The sequence below is a fragment of the Leucoraja erinacea genome, chromosome 15 (genome assembly GCF_028641065.1).
Source record: "Leucoraja erinacea ecotype New England chromosome 15, Leri_hhj_1, whole genome shotgun sequence".
NCBI classification, from domain to species: Eukaryota; Metazoa; Chordata; class Chondrichthyes; order Rajiformes; family Rajidae; genus Leucoraja; species Leucoraja erinaceus.
The window spans coordinates 3,189,698-3,207,743 of NC_073391.1; the positions used below are offsets into that span (position 1 = coordinate 3,189,698).

The following is an 18,046-nucleotide window of genomic DNA, read 5'->3' on the forward strand; positions in this document are numbered from 1 at the left end:
TATAAAATGTAACTGATTTTAGTGCTGTGACAACCAAAGGTTTGGTCTAGAGTTTCATAAATAGATACCTCTTCTGTTTGTAATATATCATGCAAAGATCTAGTTATACAACTTGGGACATGGATCCTATGCAATTATGGAGCTAAAGGCTGAGTAGTAAACCCAGAGGCACGGTGAACTTGATAAACCTTTTGATTCAGAATATTATGGACAAAAGCTAAATGTGGGGAGATAACATCGTTTGAACAAATAAAAACTCGCGTACAAAGTGCATTTCAGCATGTCAGTGACCCAGCAAAACCCACAAACATTTGTGTTCACTACCTAAACCAGATGGCGTCAACGTTTGGTGCCAGTTATTGTAGAATAAAGGATCGTGGGAAGAGACGTCAAGGACTTGTGAAAGCATCCCAGATATGTTGGGCCCTCCTTGTTCCTTCCTCAATGGTTGGGAGATGTGGCGAGCTAACATTGTGCTGCATAATTAGGGTTGTGTGGGGAAAATCGCTGTTTGTTTTTCCTCTGCAGTTCAGCCGTAATATTGGGAATATTTTAGTGGGCATTTGGGTGGGGGAGGTGGGGGGGTGAGGTCGACATGGGGTTTTACCCTTGAAGAGTTGAACTGGGGCAGAGGGCGGAGACGAAATGCCGCGGTGTTGAAAACGCAGACCCTGTGAATGATTCACATCCCAATGCTTTAGCCAGTGTGGGTGGGGGAGGGAAGGAAAGATTGCGAAAGATAGTCGCCACGGGGTTGTGGGCAAAGATCCTATAGCAGAGGATCTTTGGTTGTGGGTGGGGGGTGGTTACATGTAGTTGCACAGAGGAAACCAACTAACTGCTGGAAAGAATTACCCAGAGCTCTGCATTCACAATTGGATTAAAGGTAACGCCTGGATGGAGATCTGAGTTGGTTTATTTGAGATTTTGAGTGTGTGTGAGTTGATTTGGTTTGTATTGGTTCATTGGGATTTGTAGCACACGGTGAAGGGGAGGGAGGGGGAGGTAAATGTGGCCTGACTGCGGCGTGGCAGGTTAGTCAGTGGCAGGCCAGCAGCAGCAGCCTGCATTGTCCAGGTCTCACACTCCGCCTTCCACCTTCCCGCCCAGGACTCTACACATGACCATGTTACGGCGCACAGCCCTGGCGCTGCTGCTGGCCCTCTTCCCCATCTCCAGCTGCTTCGCCAAGTCCGACTGCGTGGTGGACAACTTCCAAGTGAAGGACAACTTCAACAAGACCCGGGTAGGTTCTAGGGGGAGAGGGGAGGCTCTGGGCGGACAAGGAGCAGGAGAGGAGGGGGATGTGACTGTCGCTAACCGGCCGCCCTTTCCCACCCACCACAGTACACGGGGAAATGGTACGGCTTCGCCAAGAAGGACCCACAGGGTCTGTTCCTGGAGAGTAACATCCACGCCGACTTCAGGATTGAGAATGGGACGATGATTGCCAAGGCGATAGGGCTGGTCACTTTACTGCCGTGAGTAAGCTGGTCTGTGGCCTTCGCTGCACCCCCACCTTCGCCCCTCTCTATCTCTATCTCCTCACCTTCACCCCGTTTGTGTTGCCCCCACACACTGCAGGGAGTGGATCGTGTGCGCCGAGATGATGGGGACCTTCAACGACACGGCCAACCCAGCCAAATTCAAACTGAAGTACTGGGGGGCAGCGGAACATCTGCAGAAAGGCAGTGAGTAAGCTGGCGGGTGGGAGTGGGCGTGGGTTGGGTTGGGTTGGGTTGGTGGAGATGAGACCAGGCTAGTGTGAAAAAAACTAAACCTGATCCCCTGGGATGGCGGGACTGTCATATGGAGAAAGATTGCAAATACTAGGCTTGTATTCACTGGAGTTTAGAAGGATGAGGGGGAATCTTATAGGGTGATTTCACTAAAGGTCACTAGAGCGTAGATCCGCACCCACGTGACCAAAATTCTCAAGTGGAGGACACTCGAGGGTTCGGTACATGTTAGTGGATCGGAGAAAGGCATTATTAACTTACTTTTGATAAATTCAGCGAGCAAACGCGATAATTCCCGATATTTTGGACATGTAAATATCCACGGCAAATGTCGGCTGTTCATTTCCGCCGGTTTGGCACCTTCAGTTCCCTCTTGAATTGACCTTACTTGCTATCTTTTTTTTCCCCTGTAAATCTAGGTAGCTGTGCCTCACGGTCACCCCGACTGGCACAGTAAATTGCAGCTCACAACCTCGCCGTTTTGTATGTTTTTAACGGGTGGGAAAATGCGTTTTTTCCCATCCACTAACATGTACCGAACCCTCGAGTGTCCTCCACTTGAGAATTTTGGTCACGTGGGTGCGGATCTACGCTCCAGTGACCTTTAGTGAAATCACCCTATAGAAACTTATAAAATGACTGGACAGGCTAGATGCAGGAAAAATGTTCCCAATGTTGGGCGAGTCCAGAACCAGAGGCCACAATCTTAGAATAATCGCCCTGTCCCATGGTACGAGTTCATTCCAAGAGCTCTCCCGAGTTTAAAAAAAATAATCAAACTCCTGGTAAGCATGGAGAATGAACGTCGGAGCTCGGGGACGTCTCTTAGCGGCTCGTAACGCTAACGGCAGGTACTCGGGAAGACTCGCTAACGGCAGGTAAGCACGGGAAGACTCGTGAAGATTTTTCAACACGTTGAAAAATGTCCACGAGAGCCCCGAGTACCGACGAGTGGCCATTACCGTAAATCTCCGAGTTCGAATCAGGGCAAACCCGGGAGTACTCTTGGAATGAACTCGTACCATGGGACAGGGCTTTAAAGGGGAGGCCATTGAAGACTGAGGTGGGAAAAAACATTTTTACCCAGAGAGTTGTGAATTTGTGGAATTCCCTGCTACAGAGGGCAGTGGAGGCCAAATCACTGGATGGATTTAAGAGAGAGTTAGATAGAGCTCTAGGGGCTAGTGGAATCAAGGAATATGGGGAGAAGACAGGCACGGGCTATTGATTGTGGACGATCAGCCATGACCACATTGAATGGCTCGAAGGGCCGAATGGCCTCCTTCTGCACCTATTTTCTATGTTTCTATGGATTCCTGCATTTCCTTCCTGATTGCTGGAGTATCTCAGCAGGACTGGCAGCATCTCTGGACAGAAGCAATGAGTTCCGCCAGCCAGAGATTTTTTTTTTTTAATTTCAAAATAGACTTTATTCGAGAAATAAATATATCATATACATGATCCATGCAAAATCCCATCCAACATTCTCAGATGCTGTACATACATACATACAATACAGTTTCCCCAAATCACAAATTTAGCCCCCCAGCCTTGTGGCCCACTGGCGTGGAATCCCTTCCCTTATTTTGAGGGGCGTCTCCACCACACCCTGCTCCCCATGTCCACCAGTGGAAGGACCCTAGACTGTGGCCCTCCCCCACAGAGCCTTGGCGTTGGCTAGACCGAGCTTCATTGCGTCCCTCAGCATGTACTCCTGCAGTCTGCAGCGGGCCAGTCGGCAACGTTCCCTGATGGACATCTCGCTCTGCTGGGTGGTCAACAAGGCTCAGGCAGACCAAAGAGTGTCTTTCACCGAGATGATGACCTTCCAGTAGCACTCGATGTCAGTCCCTGAATGTGTCCCTGGGAACAGTCCATAAATCACAGTTCTCTGTGACGGAGCTGTTCGGAATAAACTGTGACAGGGACCCTTGCATACCTCTCCAGACACTATTTGTGAATCCACACTCTGCAAAGAGGTGGGCAACCGTCTCCTCTCCATAGCAGCCGTCCCGAGGGCAGCGTGCACTGGTAGTGAGGTTCTAACGGTGCAGGAAGGATCTGACTGGGAGGGCTCCCCTCACCGCCAGCCAAGCCAGGTCTTGGTGCTTGTTGGTGAGTTCTGGTGATGAGGCATTTTGCCAGACAAGCTGGGCAGTCTGCTCTGGGAACCACGCCACAGGGTCCATGGAGTCATTTCCATGCAGTGCCTGCAGAACGTTCTGTGCTGACCACTGCCAATGAACTTATGGTCAAAGGTGTTACTCCAGAAGAAACTTTCCACGAACGACAGATGGTGCGGCAATGTCCAGCTGACTGGCACATTGCGTGGCATCTGCGCCAGGCCCATCCTTCGCAACACCGGGGGCAGGTAGTGACACTTGGTGCCCTCGTGCCTTGGCTCTACGCTCCACCTGATGCAGCCACACACAAAGGTGCCTGTCCCGCTGAGTTACTCCAGCATTGTCCATCTATCTTCTGTGTAAACCAGCATCTGCAGTTCCTTCCTACACATTTCATCTCTGATAGTGGCCGACTTTAATGCTTCAGGTTAAACCACCTCAGGGTTGGCCAAAACAATGCGCATGGAATAAGATCAGGCAGGACAGGGTTGCTTGGGTACGGGACATATCAAATGGGGACATCCCAAACCCAGACATTACAAATTGCTGTCTACAAATAGAGACACAATGAACTGCAGATACATGAATCTTGAGGAAAACGCAAAATGCTGGGGGAATTCAACGAAGCAGGCAGCATCTGAAGCGGGAATAGACAGACGATGTTTCGGGTAGGGATCTTTCTTGAGTCTGTAAATATTCACCTCACTGCCACAGTTTTGTTACTCCAAATGTGTGTCAAACTAGAGGATTGGGTGCAAAATGTTACATTCATACAAACTGCTGGACAGGTAAACGCCCTATAAACAAATAGCAAGCACGTTTGATAAATAGCCATTCACGTTGTTCAAAAATACTTTAAAAAAAAACAAGAATTCAGCAAGTAGATAGAGCTCTAGGGGCTAGTGGAATCAAGGGATATGGGGAGAAGGCAGGCACGGGTTATGGAGTGGGGACAATCAGCCATGATCACAATGAATGGCGGTGCTGGCTCGAAGGGCCGAATGGCCTCCTCCTGCACCTATTTTCTATGTTTCTAAGTAGTTACTACTGACCAGAAATCTTTGAAAGTTCCTTTCTTTGTTTCCTCTCTTAGAATTTTCTTTCTAAATGTAAAGCTTGGCCCAGGACCTGGTGCACCTGGGTATTCGCATGACTTGTACAATCACAGCTTCTCTTGAATGCCAACAGTGTTTCCATTAGATATAGACTTATCTCTGGGAGGAAGAGAGGTCTGTGGTTTAATATGGGATATTTTCCAAGCCACACTCTTTCTGTTGAATGAAGGTGCCAAGCTAAAATATATCATTATCACTTTGTTTAACCTATTCATGGGCAAGTCTGCCAATATCATCAGAAGATTATTTCTAGTTCACTACACCCTGAGCAAATAATCACTGGTACTTCTGGGGCTGTGTAAACTTCATTAGCCACTGGGGTTTATGTAATTGGCACCATGATTGCCAGCATTATTGACCATGCACGGAACATCCCAAAGCTGTTTGCAAGCTTTGCCATGCTATTTCGATTGGCACGCCAATTGATTCTTGTCTCTCCTCAGGCTCTGACCTATCTTGTTTAAAGTATCTGTCAACATCCTTCTCAGAAATCCTTTGAACTTTGCATACTTGCAAATAACAACTCCATTCAAATTTACCTTCCCTGTCCAAAGTCCATGGACGTTGCTTGGGTCCTGTTTACCTCATTTCAGTCTCTTTAATTAGACTGCTTCTGCTGGGGCTCTCATCAAAGTCACCAGCAACATCTTATGTGAGCAATGGGTGAAGTTTTGGGATGAGAGTCTTCTTCAGTCTGAAGTGTCACCCATTATTTCTATCCAGAGATGCTACCTGGCCCGCTGAGTTATTCCAGCATTTTGTGTCTATCTCCGATGTAAACCAGCATCTCTAGTTCCTTGGTAGGCAAAAGTGCTGGAGAAACTCAGCGGGTGCGGCAGCATCTATGGAGCGAAGGAAATAGGCAACGTTTTGGGTCGAAACCCTTCTTCAGACTGAAGAAGGACTTTTTGAGTCTGAAGAAGGGTATCGACCCGAAACGTTGCCTATTTCCTTCGCTCCATAGATACTGCCGCACCCGCTGAGTTTCTCCGGCACTTTTGTCTACCTTCAATTTTACAGCATCTGCAGTTCCTTCTTGAACATCTGTAGTTCCTTCCTACACACATCTTAAATGTGACATTGGCATCTGTAAACCCATTCCTCTTTACTCTTCTCAACCAGACTGCAGGTTTTGATATTGGTTAGGAATGGGGCACTGAATGTGGATGATCAGACATGATCACAGTGAATGGTGGTGCTGGCCCGAAGGGCCGAATGGCCTCCCCCTGCACCTATTGCCTATTGGTTAACCATGCCATCCACAACGCTTTCCCTCCAATATCCAAGTGACTGGGACTTCTGTTGACTGGCTTCATGCTCATTAGTTTAGTCACAGACAGTCACCAACAATAGTTTCTCTTCCTGCGTTTGCAACATTACCTCTGGCGTCCCCTAACAACCCATTCTTGGGTCCAATACTCTCTTTGTACTTTGACACTGGAGAATTTCATCTGAAAACGCAGATTTCCATGTAATCTTGGACACTCAATTTTACCACCAACTCTCTTAACACTAAATTGTCAGAGTGGGTGGATGGAGTTTGCCACAATGAAGCTTGATACCATCCTTGCCTGGTGGTGTGGAAAGACCTTCCTGGATAATCCTTCCAGGCACAATGTGACTATCGCTGCACATGGCCCTTGAGGTGGGCAGAATGCAGATGTGTGGTGCTGCTGTGGACATGGAACATAGAACGTCTGAGGATCATCCTCTCCTGCCAATACCAAGACCATCTGAAGTGACTGCTCTAACATTGCAATCATAAGCATGTGATAGATTGTACAAAACCACCAACACGTTTTATTTACGATGGAAACATACGGAAAAATTGGGCTAACAATTGTAGAGCAAAAAGCAGTTCTGGAATAACTCAGTGGGTCAGGCAGCATCTGTGGAGGAAATGGATAGACGATGCTGTGGGTTGAGATCCTTCTGCAGATTGAATCAGTCTGAATAAGGGTCCCAACACAAATCGCTGTATGTCCATCCAAATCAGATCCTGCCTGGCCCGCTGAGTTACATAGAAAACTGAGAAAATAGGTGCAGGTGGAGGTCATTAGGCCCTTCGAGCCAGCACCGCAATTCATTGTGATCATGGCTGATCATCCACAATCAGTACCCCGTGCCTGCCTTCTCCCCATATCCCTTGATTCCGTTAGCCCCTAGAGCTCAATCTGGCTCTGTTTTAAATTCATCCAGTGAATTGGCCTCTGCAGCCTTCTGTGGCAGGGAATTCCACAAATTCGCAACTCTCACAAGTTTTTTCTCATCCCAGTTTTAAATGACCTCCCCTTTATTTTTAGTCTAAGACCCCTCCAGCACTTTGTTTTTGCACAAGATTCCGGCATCCATAGTTTCATGATTGAAGGATGGAATGGGATTACGGAGTCTTTGAGGAAGGACATTCTTGCTATTGAGGGAGTGCAGCGTAGGTTTACAAGGTTAATTCCCGGGATGGTGGGACTGTCATATGCTGAGAGAATGGAGCGGCTGGGCTTGTACACTCTGGAGTTTAGAAGGATGAGAGGTAATCTTATTGAAACATTTAAGATTGTTAAGGGTTTGGACACGCTAGAGGCAGGAAACATGTTCCCGATGTTGGGGGAGTCCAGAATCAGGGGCCATAGTTTTAGAATAAGGGGTAAGCCATTTGAAACGGAGACGAGGAAACACTTTTTCTCACAGAGAATTGTGAGTGTGGAATTCTCTGCCACAGAGGGCGGTGGAGGCAGGTTCTCTGGATGCTTTCAAGAGGGAGCTAGATAGGGCACCTACAGATAAGTGATATGGGGAGAAGGCAGGTACGGGGTACTGATTGGGGATGATCAGCCATGATGACATTGAATGGCGGTGCTGGCTCGAAGGGCCGAGTGGCCTACTCCTGCACCTATTGTCTATTGTCTATTGACTTGGAAGGGTGAGAACAAGGTGGATTCAAAAACAAGTGTGAGAATCTTAAAACGAGGTGGTCAACAAGTTCAAGAGTGATGGGTGGACAAGATTTGGTACATGTCGGCAATGATGAACAGTTTTACATTTCCAAAAAACATAAGGAAGGAAACTAGACAAAGTGAAGCTTTGGAACCGGTGACCAACGTTCAGTAGAACAGACCTATCTTGGATTATGTGTGTGTATTTGGGGTACAGAATACATTGCAATGTGTCTTTCTTTCAGATGATGATCACTGGATCGTTGACACAGATTATGATAACTATGCCATCACATACACATGCCGAAAGCTGTATGAAAATGGGACTTGTGCGGACAGCTACTCGTTTGTGTTTTCCCGCAGCCCTGACGGACTGACCTATGATACACAGCGCATTGTCCGAAAATGGCAGGAACACATCTGTCTGGCATACAAATACAAACGCATTCTTCAAACAGGTAAAGGAATGAAAATCATTGCATGAGTTCTGTGTTCATTGTGAGTGGACTATGATATTTTTTATGGGGATTCTTGAATAAAATGTTGGGGTGGTAGATTGCAACCACGTGGTCCACCCTGTTTCGACTAATGCAATCATCCCGACGTGCACAAACAAATAGAACAAGTTGACCTACAACTTTAGGCTGTGCACGCCATACGCAAGAAGAAGAATAAAATATTTGCCGACTGAGATGATGTAATAGCTTTCTGGTGAGATCACTGACCCCTAATGGCTGTCTATTACACAATATTTACTGCAAGCCCTTCCAGTCTGAATTGTAGATCTTGCACCAGCAATGGCCCTCTCCAGTCTGCCTTAGTTTCAAGCACCAGAACCTATTGGGACAGATTTATTTCTGCAACTTTGTGATTCTCGATCACTTACATCACAGAAAATGGCTTTTAAACCCTGGATAGCTGCCTCCAATTACCAACCTTCTCTCACAAGAGGAAAGTGGCAACTGTTGGTGCAAGCCGTGTCTTCTCTTCCCGACTTCTCCTCATCAGTCCTCACATTTCTAATAGCTCCCACATGTTTCCTTTGGTTTACTGAGTCTGCCACTCATATTCTTATTCTTCTTTATAACAGAGATCATTTTTCTCTCCCATCTTGGCAGAGAGTATTGGTCTGCCTCCCTGCAGCCAACTCTTACATTTAATTCCCACGCCTCCTAATTTAGTTTAGTTTAGTTTAGTTTAGAGATACAGTGCAGAAACAGGCCCTTCAGCCCACCAGGTCCATGCCAAACAGCAATCCCCGCACACTAACACTATCGTACACACACTAGGGACAATTTATATTTATACCAAGCCAATTAACCAACAAACCTGTACGTCTTTGGAGTGTGGGAGGAAACCGAAGATCTCGGAGTGAGCCTACGCAGGTCACAGGAAGACCGTACAAACTCTGTACAGACAGCACTCGTAGTCAGGATCGAACTGGCGCTGTAAAGCAGCAACTCTTACCACTACGCACAGTGCCGCCCTGTTCTCTAGCATTGGTCCATCTGTCAAATGAGATTTATCCATGATCTGCAACTACTCCAAACTGGACTACATCCCAGGTTGGGGTACATCCTAGGCTCTGTTCCAATTCCCTCTAACCCTGGAGCCTTCTTCTCAGTGTTAGCAAACATTTGGAAACTCTCCCGCATCAACACTTGATTGTGTCTAGGGTGGTACAGGTAGTAGAGCTGCTGCCCCACAGCACCAGAGACCTGAACTTGATACCAATCTTGGGTGCTGTCTGGGTGGAGTTTGCATGTTCTCCCAGTAACTGTGTGGGTTTCCTCTGGGTGTTGAGAGGGGATCTTATAGAAACTTACAAAATTCTTAAGGGGTTGGACGGGCTAGATGCAGGAAGATTGCTCCCGATGTTGGGGAAGTCCAGGACAAGGGGACACAGCTTAAGGATAAGGGGGAAATCCTTTAAAACCGAGATGAGAAGAACTTTTTTCACACAGAGAGTGGTGAGTCTCTGGAACTCTCTGCCGCAGAGGATAATCGAGGCCAGTTCATTGGCTATATTTAAGAGGGAGTTAGATGTGGCTAAGGGGATCAGGGGGTATGGAGAGAAGGCAGGTACGGGATACTGAGTTGGATGATCAGCCATGATCATATTGAATGGCGGTGCAGGCTCGAAGGGCCGAATGGCCTACTCCTGCACCTAATTTCTATGTTTCTATGTTCCGGTTTCCTCTCACGTTCTAAAAACATAGAGGTTTGAAAGTTAATTGGCCTTTGTAAATTGTCCTTAGTGTATAGGGAGTGGGTGAGAAAGTAGGATAACACAGAACTAGTGTGAATGGGTGATAATGGACTAGGTGGGCCTGTTTCCATGTTGGATCTCTAAACTAAACTAAATTAAGATGCCTTCCCAACTTAGACATGTATTGTCCAGGATTTCATACTATGGGGCAATTTCCTTCCTGCTGAAGGACTGCTGATTTCCCCACTGCTGCCTTGTTCTGGGAATCAGCTTCTAGAATTTGCCTAAGGTCCAGGAATGCCTCTTCACCACTTCCACTCAACTGTCAACCACTGTCGGCCTCCACTAGACACGCTGCAAGGTTAAATCCCAGGAACTAACACAAGTGCAGGCACGGGTTATTGATTGGGCACGATCAGCCATGATCACAATGAATGGCGGTGCTGGCTCGAAGGGCCGAATGGCCTCCTTGTGCACCTATTTTCTATGTATCTATGTTTCTATGCAGTCATTCCTAAAAATGAAGGAAAGCAAAGGCAAATTAAAATGTAGTCAATATACTTTCAAACATTCTTGCCACTTTTTATAAATGCCAATTTCCAGAGCTCAAAATATTGTAATTTAAAAAAATAATAAATTATTTTTTCACAATTATGCTATTAAAATTATCCATATCGTATTGTATAATATTGTATTTTTTAAAATTACAATACAGTCAAAGTTACATAGACTGATTCAATAATGTTTTTACAAAATCAGTCCATCATAATCATAAACTAGGGATTCATTTTTCTCAAGCCTAACATGTTTATCAGGTAAAATAATTCCCTAAACCTGGAGTTAGTTCATAACTAAAGGAGCATAGGTTGGATAGTATTTTCAAGGATGCCTCAGTGGCACGGTGGTGCAGCTGCAGTGGAGACATGGGTTTGATCCTGACCTTGGCTGCTGCCTGTGTGGAGTTTGCATGTTCTCGCTGTGACCATGTGGGCTTCTTCCGGCTGCTCTGGTTTCATCCCAAAGACGACGGGTTCGTAGGTTAATTGGCCTTTGTAAATTTCCGAATACAAACCGTTTATTTCCACAATCATTTTTCATCTTTAGTAAGATGTGAAAACTGAAATGTTATATCTCTGCACCCATAAGCCATTTTAAAGATATTTATCACCGAAGTATTCATTCATGTTCTTCATTTCCACACATTTCCTTTCAATGTCAACTCAGCGCCTATTCCCAGCGTTTCAGTCTAAATTCCTTTGGCCCCATTTGTGATGAAAACTAGTAATGGAAACTTGCAATGATGTAATCCCACTGTAGTGGTGCAGTCATTCCAGCCTGTTGTGGAGAAACATAGCTCTCTCCCTCTTCAAAATTGTCATTCAACGTAAATGTAGGAAAGTTGAGCAGGCAAGGCAGCCTGTGGAAGGGATGACAGCTCTATGAACTGAAACATGAACTGTGTTTCTGTACAAGTGCTGCCTGACCTGACTTGCTGAGTATTTATAGCAGTCTGTGTTGATTTGCAGATTGCCTCAATCTGACGGTTTTTATTTTCATTCGCTGTTCTTTGACTTTGGTTTAGTTTGGAGATACAGCACAGAAACAGGTCCTTCGGCCCACCCAGTTTGTACTGACCAGTGACCCCCACACATTAACACCACTCTACACACACTAGGGCAGATATTTTAACACTTATACCAAGCCTAACAATGAATAACAATGACAACGATGAATAATATTAAATGAGAAATATGCACGTTAGTTTATGAAGTATAAATTGGAAATTAAAATTGCATAATTTTCTTCCTGGCCCAATTAAACCCATATCCTTTAACAGCATTTTAGTTTTAGTTTAATTTTAGTTTAGTTTAGAGATTTTAGCTCAAGACTACATTAATTTTGGGCTATATGGAATAATGGGGCAACTTTTCTGTTGAAGATGCTGGCCTTGTCCTTATCCTTGGACCTCACAGTACATTCCAAATGCCGTCTTCCATTGAGACAGCAGTTATTCCCAGCACAAAATGGCTTGGGTAACTGGCGAGCTCCCAATCCTTGATTTACGACTAATACATTTATTATTTAAATCAAATGTGTGTGAATGTCTTTGATGTTCGCAAACATTTAAAAGCACCAAGGAGCTCCATGAAAAAACATAAATTATACAAAAAGGTAAAACTAACACCACACACGTACTTAAAGATAATTAAAAATATTTACATTATTAACACTAAATCAAATAAAAAGATCTCCTTACTCTCTGGGTAGACATTCCTTACCATTGATTTAAATTGGTCTGTGTCCTTATTCCATAGTTGATCTGCCACAGATGTACCAGACAATCCAAGAATTGGGCAATCTGTTGAAGTTCAGCCTGGTTTAGATGGGACTCATTGCCGGCATGGTTAAATTGGGCCGAAGGGCCAGTTGACATGCTGTATGATTCTATGACTATTCTGTGGGACTCCACAGGAAGGCCACTGGTACACTCCAAGGAAAGCTGGAAGCACAGGCAGCATTGTTGAACATGCTGTTGACTGCTTAAGTTTGCATCATCAGCACGAGACTTTGAGACTTCAATGGAGAGATGCAACTATACAACATCAAGACCTGAAAATATTTTAAATATTTTTTAAATGTCAGATGAATATGTATGGACATTGCATTCAATGGCATGCAGTGTAGTAAGTGCAATATATTCTTAAAATACTGGGAGATTCCCATCAGAAAATGACTACACACTCCACTCTCTATAGTTTCCTGGCCGTACAGACACCAGACAAGTGAGTGAGAAATGCGATGTTCATTTGAGAATTGAGTTCCAATAGCAGGGACCTCCATGCCGCTGTATCTACTACGCTCCTCAAGGTAACGGTTTCAAAAATGTCGTGTATGTTGGAGTGAAGAGGAAATGTCCGTCACACTGTTAATATCTTTTTGATTTTTCTGCTAATTTTTTACATTCAATTTTTTGTATTTTTATGATTGATTAAGAAGAATATTCACTCTAAGCTAGCTTAATCGATTGACATTCTTGCTGGAGAATGTTGAAGTCATGGTTTCAATATCTGAATGATGTGCATTTTGCTTCTTCTGCAGATTCATGTCTGTAGATCGATTGGATTCATGCCACTTTGGCAATAATCATGGCTGTGAAGATTGGTCTAGAAATCAACGCTCGGACTAGCTTCGATCACCTTGTGAATATATTTTGCTCAGGCTCACAATTTAAGTGCAAGTGGGCTTCCAGTCATACATTGCTTTCGTGGTATTATTACTTATCAAATAAATCTATGACAAACACTCGTGCATAAATCTTACATTTATTTAAATTTAAATTAGTATATAGGTTAGTTAACCCATACCAAGGAAGGAAAGTTTGGTAATCTAATATTCTTACAATAGAACTGTAGAATTCTTGAATCGACTTGGTGCTACATCTTGGCAGGACAAATCAAAATAGGACGTACATGGTAAATGGTAGCAAATTGAGGAATGTTGAACAGAGGGATCTAGGAATAACTGTGCACAGTTCCCTGAAGGTGAAATCTCATGTAGATAGGGTGGTAAAGAAAGCTTTTGGTGTGCTGGCCTTTATAAATCAGAGCATTGAGTATAGAAGTTGGGGATGTAATGTTAAAATTGTACAAGGCATTGGTGAGGCCAATTCTGGAGCATGGTGTACAATTTTGGTCGCCTAATTATAGGAAGGATGTCAACAAAATAGAGAGAGTACAGAGGAGATTTACTAGAATGTTGCCTGGGTTTCAGCAACTAAGTTACAGAGAAAGGTTGAACAAGTTAGGTCTTTATTCTTTGGAGCGCAGAAGGTTAAGGGGGGACTTGATAGAGGTCTTTAAAATGATGAGAGGGATAGACAGAGTTGACGTGGATAAGCTTTACCCATTGAGAGTAGGGAAGATTCAAACAAGAGGACATGACTTCAGAATTAAGGGACAGAGGTTTAGGGGTAACATGAGGGGGAACTTCTTTACTCAGAGAGTGGTAGCTGGGTGGAATGAGCTTCCAGTGTAAGTGGTGGAGGCAGGTTCGATTTTATCATTTAAAAATAAATTGGACAGGTATATGGATGGGAAATGAATGGAGGGTTATGGTCCGAGTGCAGGTAGATGGGACTAGGGGAAAATAAGTGTTCGGCACGGACGTGAAGGGCCGAGATGGTCTGTTTCCGTGCTGTAATTGTTATATGGTTTATTTAACTACCGATCAAGTGTGGCAGATTAGATTGTGCAAGGAATTGTGAAATAAGCCTTTTGTTTATTTTGCATTAATCCTGCAGTAATGATACATATTTAACAAGAGTGATAAGAATGTTCACTAAGATACAAAATAATAAACATAGCATTATATGGAATCAGTTTTCTTCTGCCTAACGATACCCATTGCGCATTGATCAGGTTTTGATCCTATAGTTAACTCCATGAAGATTGATTCTCCCAGTTGGTAATTTAGTCGTAAATAACAGAAGGTGGAGTCTGTTGATCAGGAGTTCTGACTTTCCTTAATGTGTGTTCTGTAGCCAAGTTGCCACGGTTTTTAAATCGGAACAAGTGGAAGAAATGAAGAAGATACTGCCAATTGCTCTTGGATTGAGCGGCACCGTATAAAATAGGATTCACAGCGGAGTTGGCAAGTGTAAATGCACAGACCCAGAAAAACCAGGTGGAGGACAGGAACAAGTCTCTTTTAAAGTTCTGCGCGAGAATCAAAAAGATAATAAGAAAAATAGGAGTCCACATGATAAAGAAAGAGAGCATGAGCACTAGGAGAGTCCGGAAGAGCCAATAATCCTGTTTGGAAACTCGGACCATCTGTTGGTGAGCTGGACATGGCCTATTGGCTTGCAATCTTCTCCGGGCTCCTTTGGTAATCTGCGTAAAAGTGGAATCATCACACAGTCAAAATATTATTATCGAATCTTACATTAGCGTGATACTGTACACCGTTAATCTTGATTTCTGAGAGAGTGGTATTATAACAAAGATGGTTATTGGAGACCAGGTGGAGTGCTGGGTGATTGAGATGTTGGTGAGGGTGGGTGAGGGGGCAGGGGGCGTGTGGGACCGTGGATGACTTAGCTGGGGGATAGAAGGTGACTATGGGCTGTGAGGAATGTGTGACTGAGTGACTGTGGGGAATGTGTGACTGAGTCTTGGTGAGACCACGCCTGGAGTATTGCATACAGTTTTGGTCTCCTAATCTGAGGACATTCTTGCTACAGAGGAAGTACAGAGAACGTTCACCAGACTGATTTCTGGGATGGCAGGACCTTCATATGAAGAAAGACTGGATAGACTTGGCTTGTACTCGCTAGAATTTAGAAGATTGAGGGGGGATCTTATAGAAACTCACAAAATTCTTAAGGGGTTGGACAGGCTAGATGCAGGAAGATTATTCCCGATGTTGGGGGAATCCAGAACTAGGGGGTCACAGTTTAAGGATAAGAGGGAAGGCTTTTAGGACCGAGATGAGAAAATCATTTTTTACACGGAAAGTGGTGAATCTGTGGAATTCTCTGCCACAGAAGGTAGTTGAGGCCAGTTCATTGGCTATATTTAAGAGGGAGTTAGTTGTGGCTAAAGGGATCAGGGGGTTTGGAGCGAAGGCAGGGATGGTTTACCAAGTTGGATGATCAGCCATGATCATATCGAATGGCTGTGTAGGCTCGAAGGGCCGAATGGCCTACTCCACCTATTTTCTATGTTTCTATGACTCTGGGGAAAGGAACATGTGACAACTCTGGGCAAGGGGCATGGGGACAGAGGGTGAATGGGCAGTGGGTGTGTGTGAGATAATGAGTGAGGGCAGAGGGTGGTGTGGGTCAGAGGATGACTGGGTAGAGGAACATATAGGACAGTGGGTGATGCATGGCAGTGGTCGATGCAAAATGGTGAATGTTTCTGGGCTTGTCCCGTGTGGAACACTGCATGCCTCCAGATGACTGTCCATGCAGGACAGTGAGTTACTGTGGACAATGGGCATGTGGGACAGAGGGTGGCTGGGCAATGGGTGATGTGGGATAGTGAGTGACCCCTGGTTCTGGCCCATGATGCACAGTGGGAAATGCTGTAGAATGAGTCCTACAAGACAATGAGCTACATCTTTGAGCAGCTTTATATATTCGGTACAACCTGCCTCACTGAGTTTGAAAAGCACCAAATCTCATGTTCTTTGTTCATAGTTGAATTGTACATCTAAGTTATTTGACCTACATGCTCATGGAACAAATATATTTAACAGAAATACATTATTTTTAACTATATTTAAATACGAGGTCTTTATGAAAATTCATCATCTTGAAAACTAACTATTTCCGTTTTCGTAGATGCTGCCTGACCTGCTGAGTATTTCCAGCCTTTTGTGTTTTAATGGACAATAGTTTGGTGGGTTGAAAAGCAGATACCTTTAATATTTTTGTATAACTGATGACAATGATAAATCCTGGAACCGCAAAATCAACCAGGCTGTAGACGACATCCCAAATGATCTCTTGCAGGGTGTTGGGCCAGACCAGTGTACAAATTTGATATTCCTGTTTAAATATGAAAAGCATTACATCACTTACAAATGAGATTGACTCAACCAACTGAATGATATATTTCTGGAGAGAGCATGATGATTTCCATCACGTATTATTTAAGAAATAAGGCAATAAACTAAACTGTACTGAAAGGATGGTCCAGTAATTGTGGAGAGGCAGAAAAGATGAAATAACAAAAATGAAGTTGTAAATCCAATAGACTGGTGTTCAGCGAAATGATCGCCAAGCCTGGCACTTGGTCTCACCGATATACAGGAGTCCACACCTGGAACAGCGGATACAGTAGATGAGGTTGGAGGAGGTGCAAGTGAACCTCTGCCTCACCTAAAAGGACCGGTGGTGACAGACAGCTGGCAGCTTAGGGACTTGCTAGCCGACTGATTGTAGCAAAAATGTCACCCCCATCTAGATTCTTCTGCTTTTCACAGTGTTTCCCACAGAACTTTGTGTTTAGGTAAATTTGGCTTTTACGTCAATGAGCAAAACGATGACATGAAGTAAAATGTGCAGAAGTATTTGGTTTATCACTTTGCAAAGAGGAAGAGGATATATGAATATTTATTATGTTCTACTGCACAAAGGGATGAGGGTGTTTGTATGTTAACATGCAGATGCAATAAGCAAATAGGATATTTGCCTTTTTGTGAAGTGGTTGGAGTATTTGACAAAGAAAGTCTTGTTGAATCCTAAAATGCTTTGTTGAAGCCACACCTGGACAGCTGCGTACACTGCCGTTTTTTGTACTGAAAGAAGCATTTTCATTTCTTTAGGGAAAGTGTAAATCATAGTTTAATATTCTTTTCCACCGCTTGGATTTTGAACTACTGTCTATATTTGGCAGTCTCATACTTATTGTCATAGAGTGATACGGTGTGGAAACAGGCCCTTCCGCCCAACTTGCCCACATGTCCCAGCGACACTAGTCCCACCTGCCTGCGCTTGGTCCATACTCCATACTTTCCATATAACTTAGGTAACGTATTCTCCCCATCTTCTCAATAATTCTGCCTGTAATCAATCTGTAGTGTAGTGTTTCCCCTGTGTCTGTATGTGTTTCCCCATATCCCAAAGACACTTGGCTTTATAGATTAATTGGGCATTGTAGTAGAATCTAGTGGGAGTTGGTGAGGATGTGAGGAGTGTGTAGAGGGGAGCCCCAGATGCTGGTTTACACTGAAGATAGACACAACATGCTGGAGAAACCCAGCGGGACAGGCAGCATCTCTGGAGAGAAGGAATGGGTGACGTTTCGGGTCGAGACCCTTCTTCAGACTGAGACTCAGGGGAGAGGGAGACACGAGATATGGAAGAGTAAGGTGTGAAAATGACAGATCAAAACAGACAGTGATCAAGGAAATGTAGATGAAG

General features: G+C 44.4%; 1 protein-coding gene across 1 annotated transcript; it reads left to right on the forward strand.

The window, feature by feature from the left end:
* Positions 1-731: 731 nt before the first annotated feature.
* Positions 732-13,419, forward strand: rbp4 (retinol binding protein 4, plasma). The gene is made up of 6 exons (XM_055646602.1): positions 732-886; positions 1,111-1,246; positions 1,348-1,481; positions 1,585-1,691; positions 8,153-8,365; positions 13,216-13,419. Exons 2-6 carry the CDS (start codon positions 1,121-1,123, stop codon positions 13,227-13,229), a joined length of 594 nt encoding a protein of 197 aa, XP_055502577.1. The 5' UTR covers positions 732-886; positions 1,111-1,120; the 3' UTR covers positions 13,230-13,419.
* Positions 13,420-18,046: the final 4,627 nt, after the last annotated feature.

Bases quoted from the DNA above. Each gene is read 5' to 3' on its own strand.
- rbp4 (XM_055646602.1), top strand. From the start codon at position 1,121: ATGACCATGTTACGGCGCACAGCCCTGGCGCTGCTGCTGGCCCTCTTC. The intron at 1,247-1,347 runs GTAGGTTCTAGG...CACCCACCACAG, and splicing joins ACAACTTCAACAAGACCCGG to TACACGGGGAAATGGTACGG. The intron at 1,692-8,152 runs GTGAGTAAGCTG...TCTTTCTTTCAG, and splicing joins GGAACATCTGCAGAAAGGCA to ATGATGATCACTGGATCGTT.